At 33.5% G+C, this 13,378-nt stretch overlaps 1 protein-coding gene across 50 annotated transcripts in view; it reads left to right on the top strand.

Annotated features, from left to right (window-relative positions):
• Window positions 1-13,378, top strand: part of LOC106880780 (CUGBP Elav-like family member 1-B) — a 229,382-nt gene that overhangs the window by 81,565 nt on the left and 134,439 nt on the right. For all 50 annotated transcript variants that reach the window (XR_016240834.1, XR_016240833.1, XR_001410782.3 and 47 more), the window contains one exon: window positions 11,782-11,830. Coding sequence is in view for 47 of the 50 variants with exons in the window: in XM_089348163.1 (XP_089204289.1) it covers window positions 11,782-11,830 (49 nt within the window). In the remaining 3 variants the exon portion in view is untranslated. The remainder of the gene's footprint in view (window positions 1-11,781; window positions 11,831-13,378) is intronic.

The raw sequence follows: 13,378 nt of genomic DNA, 5'->3' as shown, positions 1-13,378 counted from the left end.
TCAACAATCATAGTACATGTAAGTTTGAACCTATTGATGTCTGAACCATGTATATTTTTTTATATTTATTTAAATGTATCACAGATGTGCTTATTTTTCATTTGCTCTCTATTTAACGTCGTCAATTAGTTGAGTATTATTTGCATTATTTGTAGTAACATAGCATATTTTGTTGTATCAGTTGGTTTTCTTGGAAACCCCTCTGATGTTAAAAGTATGTCTTAATTTAAATCTTCAATGCTTAATTAACCAACATGTCAACATAGTAGCAGAACTCCAGTTAGAACCTGGGTTTGCATTCATGATTGTAATGTGCAGCAGAAACATTTTCAGTTGGTTTGCTACTTATTTTCCAGAAGATAAGTATGGTAACATAAATTTGAATCCAGAAACAAGAAGATATAAGTGACAGGTTTTAGCTGATCATTCTTTACATGTGGACAGTTAAAGATGCATAAATCCTACAGTGTCAATTGACTTTCTGTTTATTGCCCTGAATGTTCTTGCTTTATTCATTGTTTAATAATATATCGTATAAATAGTCAATTGTTATATCAACTCAGTAGGAAGATCACCATTTGTCTTGAACAATACAAATGCATTAGTTTGACCTTAAGATTGCATATTGTTTTCTCTTATTTCTGGGTGTTCACTTGTTAATATGCTTCAACAAGACTAACTATTGCGCATAAGAATGTATAGTTCTGTTTCATTTCAAAAATGTGAAGTGATAGTTTTATAAATGAAGATTGGCAATCGTGTAGTATTTGAAGTTATTACATCTTAGACCCCCCATAAAAAACTACATGTAAAACTGGATTAAATACAGTTGGACCCCCCCCCCCCCACCTTACTACAGAGAGTCTGTATTCTGGACAATTGCTTTATTATTTAGATTTTGAAAATATTCTTAGATAGATAGGTTTCGGTCACATTGGCCCAGGCTATAGCTAACTTAATAAGCACCACCTAGGAATTGCAATATTTTCAAGAAAATGTCAACGGTATAGTGTATATGTCCTTGATGAATCAAAGAAAATTTGCGGTCATAGATATATTAATTTGTTACTGAGAACACTATTCTCACATTGAACACTATTCTCACATTGAACACTATTCTCACATCTGTTAATAAACAGAGTAACTGGTTGCCATTGGAATGTATTCAACAGTCTTTTTTCTTTACGGTAACCAAGTAAATTAGATAAGGAGCAACAAAATTGTTCAAGTGTTCCATTAAACATCAGTTAAATATGTTATATTCATGCTTAGCTATAAACCTATAATTTCATCTGCCTTGTACAAACCAATATAATTTCAGTTCTAACTTTGTGCCATTTATGACCACTATCATGACTACCTGAACTATGGAATATTAATATTCTGAATTAGCTGAAGATATTCTTTTTTGTTGTCATTTGTTTTTTTTTTGTTTTTTTAACTAAAAATAATCACCAAATTGTGTTTTGGTTAAAATAGTGATTGCAGTTTAAACTGATGAATCCAAGAATTATTTTGTTGCTGCAGTATTTGTTTATTCCTGTGGCACTGATTTTCTTAGAAAACCAGTGCCACAGAGATAAGAGAACTGAATTATGGTCCAAGATAACCAAAAGCATGGCATTTCTTTTTCAGTAACTGAATTCTCTAATGCCCCATATCAGCTAAATAGAAATGTTCAAAACTTGTTTAAAATTAACAGAACATATAAAAAGTATTTTATCTGTCATTCAGTACATGGCATTTCATTGTCTCAGGAATTTTCTTGACAATTTCCCTTTCTCTCGTTCTCAAATAATGTCAATTCTTTGTGTGAAAAAGCCTTGTCTGTGAGGCATGTTTGTTGCCTTAGGAATTGTTGTGGTTCTAATACATAAATTATTAAAAATATACAGAGTAGTATTGCTTCTGTTTAGGAATTTATTAATTTGGTTAATTAAATGTAGTGTGGATCAGTCATTGTAAACACATCCAATCATTGATCAGATAATTTTAATAACCATATTAATGTACATTTCAAATAAGGCTGTCAGCACTGGATGATAGATCATTCTGTGAATATCTTGGAATGATTATTGATTATTATTGATCCTATAGACAAACAAGAAATACTCGTTCAGTTTCAAGGAATTGGTGCATGCATGCATGCACACACATGCACACATTGAACTGGATTGCTGTACTAAAGATAGAAATTTTGTATAGTTGATTTGAATGCAAAATAAATGTTCACAGCTTAAATTATTCAAATATTTATATTTGAAATAGAAATTACTATTCATACAACATAGCTTAATTGGTACCACAATCACTATGTAGTTGAACATATTGAGATGACTTGTAAAATTTTCTTTCTCTCATAAATGTATATATTTAAAAGGTTTATGCTTTAACATTTATTCTCAAGTAGGCTTTGAAATACATTTCTTTGATAAAAGTATTTATTTCTTTGCTCCATTTTTACTTATATTACTTGCATTGAAATTAAGTAAATTACCAATGGAAAATGTTTTTCGAAGAGATCAAAAATATATGATTTATGGTGTATTGAAGTTGGCTGATTCTTTCAGTTATTAAAGAAAGAGTAGGCGACAGCCTCAGATATTTCAAAGTATAAATTCCTCATTGTTGTTAGTGTCTTTATACATATCCTTATCTGACTGGTTATATATATCATCATCATTTAACAACTTTATATATTATCATCACCATCATTTAATATATGTTTTCCATGCTTGCATGGGTTGGATGGTTTGACAGGGGCTGCACCAGGTCTGTTGGCTGTTTTGGCATCATTTCTGTGGTTGGATGCCCTTTCTAATGCCAGCCTCTTTACAGAGTGCTTTTCATGTGGTACCAGCACCATTGCTTTTTATGTAGCGCTTGTGCTTTTTGCCTGACACCAGCACCGACAGGGTCACAGAGTAACTTGCAAAATCCCTCACCTGGGAGGAGGGAGTAGAAGTGAGGTGGGTGTGTGGCTTTGTGCCAGTTGATGAGAGATTAGGGGGATTGGGGCACGTGTCCTGCTGTAGAGTAAATGCATTAATACTCCAGTTAAAAAAGAGAGTACGTTAGTGAGTAAGATAAAGAGAGCAATAGTGAGAGAGATGGTGGTGAAGATGTGTCAGGACATGCCCTTGAGGGACACTGGGGATTGGTTGGGCGGGCAGGGTAGAGATGGTTGAGTAAAATAGAAGCAAGGCTCGGTGGGGTAGGGTTATGGTAGGTATTTGAGGGCTCTGAAGGTGATAGCAGATAAGTAAGTTGTTAACGATGGAGTACAATACAGGGGAGAGAAGACATAAAAAGGAGGTGATTAGTAGAGACTGGGTGGGGAAAGATAATGGAAGTGGTTCAGGTGGGGAAGGAGGTAACTGAGAAAGCAGGGAGATGTTGTGTGTGTGTGTGTGTGTGTGTGTGTGTGTGTGTGCCTATTTTGCTTTCAGGTAAATGAGAGGTGATGGGTGTTAGGGGATGAAAGGTAGTGGGAGAAATGGTTGACAGGGTGGGGGGGAAAGAGAGAATGCAGGTGAGCATGGGGCAGATCCCCTCACAGAACAGCATTAACCAAGGTGGTTTAGGATATTAATTCTGCTGTGGTAGATGGTTAATCTTGAATACAGCATGGCACCTAATCTCTTGGTCTTTTGACATTTCCTATGTTGTATGGCTCAGTGTCTTGAGACTGACCTTCAATATTTCGTCCCATGCACTGGGTACATTATATGGGATTCCTGCCTACAGCTTTCCTACATATCAGATATATATATATATATATATATATATATATATTAGATGAATAGTCACTTAACACTTGCTTTCATGCTGGCATGTTTGGAGTGGTTGCCATAGTCCATTCCTTTTCAGTTATTCTCCTAGAAGCATCAAAGAACTGCCTCTTGCTTCTATGCTTCCTTTTTGGTTTATTTCATATGGCCTCATTTCTGATTAATCTCATATAGACTCAGTTCCATGGGCACATAGGACATGTCCATCTCATCAGGTGATAGGTACTTGCACACACGTGTGTGTGTGTGTGTGTGTGTGTGTGTGTGTGTGTGTGTGTGTTACAAAATGAGCACTTACACAGTTCTTCTGCAACTCTAGGTTAATATTCTTCCAAACAAAATAGAAATGTTAGTGAAGAGGTCATAGCTGTGCAACAAAAATTTTGGCAGCCTGATAAATAGATAGACTTAACCACTTGTTAAATAGCAAAAATTGTTCTTTCATGATGTAATTTCTTCAGTTAGAAAATACTATATCAGATCAAGTCACTTACTTGACTAGTACAACTCTGGAATGCATGGCTGTGTTAAAAAGTTAGTTTTGCAATCTTCTGTGGCAGTTTTCTTCCTACTGCATGGTGCTTTAGGCAGTTGTCATCCAATATAGATTTGGGCTAACCAGTGCCATGTGAGCAAAATTATTTGATGAAAACTAGGAAGCTTGCTATGTACACATGCAGTATTTGTGTTTGTGTGTATTGCACTGGTACGACTGTGGTCCACTTTGCAACCTAATGGTGTTTGGTACTGACTCACTTGTGGCCATACATCTATACAGAATGCAATTTTTGGTGCCAGTGGTATGTTTTAGCTAAACTGGAGTAGGCTACTGATTTTTTTGTGTGTGTGTGTGTGTATGTTATATAGGTAAGTAGCACTGAACATATGTAGTTGGAATTGTAGATATTTGATAATGGTTGAGTTTGCTTTCCATTTTAGTAACTATGGTGGATGAGCAACTATGCTTTTGAATGGTTAGGGTTAAAGAAAATTTAAAGTTGGCATCTAAGCAAGACTATTTGGGGTTCTTCTGTTCAAGTTATTTGATTAGTTTGATAAAACATCAACACCAAATGATTTTTTTTTTATATAAGGTGGTGAGATGTCTTGTTGCACCAAGTAGTTGGAAACCTGTAGGATTTGAGAATTTAATGTCAGAGAGTGATGATGAATTTAAGGAACGAGGAGAAATGATCAGCCGACTGGTATCAGGTTACATATTTGAATATCATGCCTAGCAGTTTGTGGTGTAATAGTAGCTGGGGTGCTGGTTGGCTATGGTGACATGCAGAAGGAAAATAATTTGTCAGTAATCAATTATTGTTTATCTTGCATACTTACTATGCATGGACCAGCTGGAGCTAAAGTGGTTTTCTGGGGTACCAATGGCTAGTAATTTGAAGTTTATTAATACTGTATCTTTCATGACACTAATAGGATAGATCACTTGTCTTGGTGATCAGTATTGTAAGTTGCATTATATGCTGAGTTTCTAATCACTAACTCTAGGTGAGTTGGTAGAAGCTCAGTCAGGGATCTCCATGTGATGTTGGGATGTTCCTTCCTTGTTCTTGGAGTTTCTAGTTATAGGGAGAAATGCACATGTGTAAATCCTCCTTTGAAATCATTAGTTGTTATGATTGTGCAACATTATGATACCATCAGATTTTAACTTCCTGAGAAGGGTTATAATGGGTTATGGCCTTGTTGAAGATCTGTGCCCACTAACAAATTGGAGAGATTCTTCTGCTAATTCCTGTGGCTAGGGTTTGTTTGGAGTCCCTATGGATGTAAACAATTTTCTTATTCAGTAGGGAAAATATTTGCCTCTCTTCAGCTATATTGAGACATACAGGCAGTAGATCTTTTAAGTTGATGGTAACAGTCATACCCAACCTGAATTCCTTGTATCTGCCTGTCTTGCCTGTCCATCCATGTGTGTGTGTGCACATGCGTGCACACACACGGCCAGGCTTGGTTACTGCTTTGAAAGGTTTGTTTACTCAAAGCTTGGATCTTAATATTTCAGTCACTTTTCGATGAACTGCAAAATTACAATGACGTAAATTAACCAGCTCTGGCTGTCAAGATCTGAGAGATAAATACAATGATACTCCCACCCCCACCCATGTATGGTGAGTTTCCACACAGTTACCATCTGCTAAATTCAGTCACAAGGTATTGGTCAATCTGCTGCTTTAAAAGATGCTTGCTGAAAGTGTCCTGCAGTGGTATTGAACCTAAAATCACATGGTTGTAAAGCAAACTTCTTAATCATATATGCTGCCCATGTATAGTTAATAGCAATTTATGTTACAAGAGACTAGGAGAAAAGTAATCTTTTTCAAATGATAGCTTAAAAACTGAAATTTATATATTGATGATGAAATACTGTGATACAACTCATTAATGTTAAAGGTAATTCTATATGAATATATTTTTAAATACCAAACATCTAATCTTCAGCACTCGGTATTAGTTTGGTTGTTTTGCTTATTGAAGAATTAAATTTGATTTTCTTCCAAGTTAACATTCCTTCTCATAGCGGAACTTGACTGTAATCCTTTTGGAAGAGATTACGGCTTTGAAAATTTATGAAGTTATCTTGTAATCTGAATTTCTGGATACTCACCTAAGTTTCTCTAGTTTTAGCTTAGCTTCTAGTTTCAGGCAACAAATTGTAAGTAATATAAATATCAACAGGAGTTCATATTTATATTACTACTTCCTTCCACTAACACCTTTCAGCGTGTTTATTTCTGTATGTCAGATGCTATTCTTCAAACATTTACCCTTGATGAATCACGCACTTGTAATCTTGGTTATCTCCCCTAGCTCTGACTTTTCTGCTGTTTTTTTTCCTCTTTTTTTTTTTCAATCTAGCTTTTTTTTTTCTGCTTCCAGTTTTTTCTCCCATTTGTAGCTGTTTGTCTATACTAATGTTCAGAACACTGGTGAAGGCATATATTGAATCTTATACGATTCAATTTCAATTCAGGAGCAAATTACTCAATGCCAATTTTATCAGCCTTATTTACAGCCCCCCCCCCCACCTCTTTCTCATTTTATGTATAAAGAATTATCACCTTCAAGTCATTGCACTCTTCTAGCATTATTTCTGATACTGCTACTCCTCCTCTCCATAGTGTGTATGAGAGAGAGAGAGAGAGAGAGTCTTCAGGTTTCTCTTTGTCAATATTTGCATTCTGTAAAGGACATATTTACATACTGTCCTTTTGTATGTATGTTACAACCCTGACTTTTTTTTTTCACCAAGATTTTTATCTGCAAGACTATTGTTACTAAATACTGAACCTGCCCCACCAAGCCTGAACGAAACGACTCCTACTGTCACGGAAATAAACTGAAATATGGGACACTTAACCTGTTAGAAATAACCGGTAAATCACATCTCACTGCCTTGTAACTGGCACTCTGTCAGTCAGTTACAATGGTGTGTTAGTTGATCAGATCAACGGAACAGCCTGCTCATGAAATTAATGTGCAACTGGCTGAGCACTCAACAGACATGCATGCATACCTTTGTCATAGTTCTCAAGGAGATTCAGCACAACACAGCCTTATAAATGGACGCATTAGACAACATAGTTGTGAAAAGCAAGGTGGTTGTGAATTAACTGCCTCTGCTTGATAAGAGTTGATCGAAAACCTATCCTTCCAGAGTGATCTTCCATTTAAATTCCACTGCAAGACTCTCAGATGGATTTCTTGTGCTAGAAAAGTATTGGAGAAGGGGAATTTATTTCCGCTGTATAATGAAGTACTGACTTTTTAACATATACCTTTCTAAATTTACATTAGTCCAAATTCATGTAATTTATTTTGTTCTAAAGTTCCTCTCCATTATTATAATGTATATTTATTATATATTAACAACAAACTTTAGAATGGCTTATTTTTCTGAACTGAATTTTTTTAGTTTATCTCTTCATGCAATTTTTTTCTAATATTTATGGAAAGAATTATAGTTGTTTTATTCTTGTGTAAATTTTTATTCCATTCTAATATTCTAATAACTATATCACCTAGTTATAAATTAATATTCAGGACATTTTGGCATTAACATTCCAAACAGGTTTTTACATCTCACTTGCCAGCATAGTTATTTCAAATAGTATAAGCATTTTCAAGTTTTCTTTTACTATTTGGTACATGATTCACTTACTTTTCAAATACTTCTGGTACTAGATGTTATATGGGGCTTCAGATTTTTTTAAACATCTGATTAAAGTAAAAGTGGATGCTTCTTGAGATGCTTTTTTTTTTTGAAATATATTGCTTTTATGATTTCCACTGTCAAAATAATAGAAAAACGAGAGATTTAGTTAAATAACTTTCAACTGAATAATAGACTGCTTAGTGAAATCTATTACTGTCTTCAATTTAATAATGACTTTTTAGGTCAAGACTTGTATTTGGGCAAGATGGTATTGAATTTGTTTAGAACTACTTCATTTCTTCCTATCATTTAGTTAGAGAGTATGTGAAGGAAGAGTATAAGAGCCATCTGTCATCTAGACTCCTTTTTGCCAAATAAAAACTGTGCTTAATTTTCAGCTCCTGGCAGCTGATGAGATCTAATAAAGTTGAAACTTATCTGTAGCTGTCAATGTAACAAAGATTTTCTCTTAAGCATGAAAATCAATACTTTTCTATAACATCAATTCTTAATTTTCTTAAAATTATCTTCACTTTTCATTGAGAATCACTAATGGTTACTGTTAGGTTTTTGTTTTTTCCATGGCTAATAATAAATTTCAATTCATTGTGAATTATTTGCATGTGTCAGACAGTACATCATAACCTGATTTTCAGTTATTAGATCAGTTTACTGGCTAATAGCCAGAATATACAAGAGATGGAACTAGTTGGTCTTTACTAATTTTGAGTTGCTGATTACAAAAATCATCCTCATATTTTGATTTAGTTTCCTTTTGATTTTCTCACTTAGGGTACATTTAAATGATTTTTCAATAAAACAAAACAGTTTGTTGTACAGGGAGCTGAATATTATTTTCTGTAGACATGTGACTGCTGAAGTTTTGGAGATAAGGGTTATGTTTCACTTGAATTTATTTAAAATTTACTGAAAGAGTAGAATGTAATAAGTGCATTGATTACATATGACACAAGCAATTAGTTTCATTATTTTTACTAAGAAAGAACATGAAACAATGCATGACCTTTAAATTTTAATAAAGGTATTATCAGACATTTTGTGGTTGCTTGTGTTTGGTAAATGTTATAAGTATTCCTGCCTATGTTGATAGTGAGTGTCCAGTTGTCCTGATAACATCCTTCCATGGTAGAATGTTATCCTTCATGGTGAAACCTTTCACTCATCACTGCTTCATAATTTTCAGTGACAAATATCAACATAGGAATCAAGAAAAATGTAACATCATTGGCATATTGCACCCTAATTCTTGGTTGGCTCCAAACTTGGAGAAAATTAAGCATTTTGAAGGTCTCTCATGTTAACTTTTTACCTACCAATATGCAATGTCAAATGTATTATCTCTAAGAAGTTTGTAAATATCAGTCAACAAATTTTGCTTTGCTAATTGCTAGCATTCACAGCTTCAGCCAAGTTGTTCATTTGATCATGTTTAACATGTAATAGTGAAAAGCTGATTTTTTTTTTTCAGGCTGCACAAGACAATTTAACGTTATACCATGCTCAAAAGACATTCTTGTAGTCATTTCTTAGTGGTATAATATGAAGCTTTAGTGTATCTATCCTATCCATTTTAAAAGCAACAACATTTTGTATACTTGAGTTACAGTCCAAAACAGAAACCACAACATACAAATTTGCTAGCGAAGGCTGTCAATTTATAGATAGAAAAAGTTGCTTAATGTTGTCACATTTCTTTCATATAGGTTGAATATTGTATGGTAATCATTGGCAACACATTAACCAGTCTTACTTTAAGTTTGAGAGTCAATGAAAATCCTTCTTTCAGATTTGGGGGTTTTCTTGAGACTATCAGTATCATTTGCATACAAGAAAGTCACTGTTTTTGTTTATATGTGAGTGTAAAGGTGAAGCAATTCTTGTGAGGGTACAGGATGAAGTATTGATTTGATTAGTAACTGCAAGGTCTTTTAAATAGATAAATGATGATGTGTTCTAACACAGTCACAATGTGGACTAGCCACTTGATTCAAAGGAAGTGTGTTGCTGTAACTTTTATTAAAGACTATTGCATCATGTGCTTATGGATGATGTAATAATTGTTGTTTTTGCAATATAGACATTTTGAAACACCTGAAGAATTGCCCCACTCATTGCCGAGGCTATTAATCTATTCGAAGAATTGTCGCCTCAACCTATGATGGCTATAATTTATATGATTAGGATAACAAATCTTTTCACAATGAAGCTATAGTATTATTTATCTTTATTGGGAAAATTTAAAGAAAATTATACTAGCTATCATCTTCCAAAATTACCTGTAGCTACAGTAATTATATAGACAATATTGTGCAATATTATCTATAATTTGTGTTATAGTCACTGTATTGTTATTTTATCCTTAGTCTGATTGAATAGACCTATGTTCAAAGATGCTTGATAATGGTAGAGGTGGTGATGTGTCAGGATTCTGACTCCACTCTTACCCTGCCTGAAAAATTATTGCCTTAGGTGTTGCCACCCTTGTATCCAATCTGAAGAATCAGCACCCTGGTGTGGTTTTTCTCGATTCTTCAAATATCTTTTTTTTTTTTTTTTTTGCTCCCATTGGGTTGGTGCTTAGTGCTTCCTCTTGTGCTGTAATCTTTTTTTGAAAAATTGAGAAGAAACCTATTTCTGTAATACAAGTGTCAGTTTTGTAACCAGCAGCCCCAAATTAAAGATAGGCTGATTTTCATCTCCAGTTCAAGAAAAGTTGAATTTTGTTGACCACTGTTATCAATCTGAATCCACTGTTGATCTTTGCTATGTAATATATCATAATGGTTATTACTAAGATAAGTTCCAGCTTAACAGGTTTGATTCAATAATTTCTGAAAACATTAAAAGTAATCATTTTATGAATTCTTAGACAAATGGATATAAAAATCTTATCCCTACCTCTTTACAATATGTTTGTAATTCAATATGTCTAGTTAAGACCATTAAAATGTTAAATAAAACTGTGTAATTTCATTAAATGGAATCACTGATATAATCACTAATGTCATTATGCAAGGAGACATTGAATTTATAGATCTAACATCTAATGCATTAAGTTAAATTGTTTTTGTGATATCAAGTACTGCAGCTTGTAAAACACATTTGTAATTATATTGTATAATAGGTAGTAACTTCAAAGTTTTCTATTCCTGCTTAGTTTCTATGTTCTGCGTTGTCTTTTGAAATTTTTTTTGTTCACTTTTCTAAATTCTGTTACATGACAACTGTATCTTTGTACTTAAATGGCAGGTGAAACTAATATCATGGTACTCTAGAAGTGTTGGTTCTATATTTCTTTGAATTTTATATTTATGAATTGGTTATTGATATAGCAAAAGTTACAAACTTGCATTGGTTAATGACATTGTCATTGCATTTCCCCTTAAGGAACTCACATTATTCAACTTCTTTCATTCAGCTAGGTAGTATTTATCAAGTTAGCAAAACAAACATACTTGATGTATAGTGGAATGGACATAAAACAAAATATTTAAAACACTTTGGTTAAGAACTGTCTCCCTTGTAAACTCTGAAATTCAGTTACATTTAGAGGTAACTGTTTTCTCTGTAAAAAAAAAAAAAAAAAAAATCATTAAAGCTTTGTTCCATGTGAACCATTGTTATGTCTCCAGCCTCATTTCTGAAAGAATGAGGAGGTGGGGGGGGGGGGGGGGGGTACTCCCATGCCATTTCAAACTTTCATGTTTTCAATAACCAGTAAAGATCACTTTCTGTCATAATCATTATATTATTTCTTGATTTATTTTCAATTTTCTTCTTCCTTTCCAGATGCATCATCCCATACAAATGAAACCCGCTGATAGTGAAAAAAGAAATGGTAAGTGTAATCAATGTTTTATTAGGATTGTTTTTTCCCCTTCTCTCTGTAGTAATTACATTTTGTTTGGTGAAGACTTGAAATTTCTGTAGATATCTAGTTACCTACCTAATAACGTTTATATTTCAACGTCGGTTTTGTTTAAAAACATGAAACAGCAGCTTCTATTTTAATCTAAACTAACCTGTATATACCTACATCTTCTGTCATCACATAGAAGATAGTTTCTCTTTTTTGTTGTGACACTCAGCCAATTTGTTTACATTGGCAAATACGCTTGTTTCCATTGAATTCATGTTGTATTATTCTAGCCAGAATATAGATGGGGGCTTATATCTGAACACAAAACAAACTACAAATAAATATGTTTTTATTATATATTTTGATAATCATACAAATATTTTCACATTTGCTATTTTTATTCTAGATAATGTATGAATGACTGAATTCTTTAATGTATAACATTCTGATGTAGGGATATATCATTTTATTGACTTTTAATAAATTTACCTTGCAACATATTTGTCTATTACAAGTAAATGTAGTCTGGCCACTTTGTAGATTTGTTTTTCTGTAGATTAGCCAAGTGTCTGTCAGATTGTATTTCCAGTTATCTTACATAATCTTGGACTGTCTTCTTTGTTGCTACTTGAAAGTAATGAGCTATGATATCTGGTTTTTATATTGGAATCAATGCTGCTTTTTCTCATCTTGTGCCAATCATCTGAAACCATATATTTCAAACATAGACATTTGTAAAGGATGTCAATAATTAACTTTGATACCAAGCAATTTGCAATTCTACTATTCAATCTGGAATGAATTGAAACTTGCACTTCCCTCCACTCCTTTTGTAATATTCATGTTCCTGGGAAACTTTTGATTGAAAGCAATCTGGATTAGATTCACTGAGATTTTCGATTAGAGATCTAATTACTGAAGTACTCACACACATGCACATGCACACACACACACACACACACACACACACACACACACACACACACACACACACACACACACACACTTAATGTTTATCCATGTTCTTAATAGAAATACTATTTCTTGTTCTTGACCAATGATATCAGTGGGATAGAAATTACTTTGTCTATGGCAACAATCAACTTTTCCATTAAAAGACTTTGTAAGACAACCTATGAGGTATAGTATTGGGCTTGTAGGTCCTACTGAATTAATCTATTTAAATCTTTATTGAATCATTTGTTTATTTCACAATTGTCCTCTTTGCTACTGCTAAAATCTTGATTTTGAGATTGATTAAAAAAAAAAAAAAAAAAATGAAGCTCATATTTGCGTTTGTGAAGTTTTTGCCAAATAAGGATATAAACAGTTGTAATTGGTTGCTAGGAGATTAAAGCACATGGACACATTCTCACTCATAATTAGCATATGGCCTATTTTGTCAAGCAATAGCAGTTGCTCAGTTAGCTACAATGCTTAAGGCTATACATATATTGATTTGACATGATGACAGAGGCAGTGGTTATTCTAATTTTGGCTTTTTCACCAGGTTTTTGCAAAGCAAAT

Source organism: Octopus bimaculoides, chromosome 2, assembly GCF_046866305.1.
Source record: "Octopus bimaculoides isolate indiv1 chromosome 2, ASM4686630v1, whole genome shotgun sequence".
In the NCBI taxonomy this organism is placed as follows: domain Eukaryota; kingdom Metazoa; phylum Mollusca; class Cephalopoda; order Octopoda; family Octopodidae; genus Octopus; species Octopus bimaculoides.
Note: the sequence above shows the minus strand (reverse complement) of the source record. Positions and strands in the feature narration are given on the sequence as shown.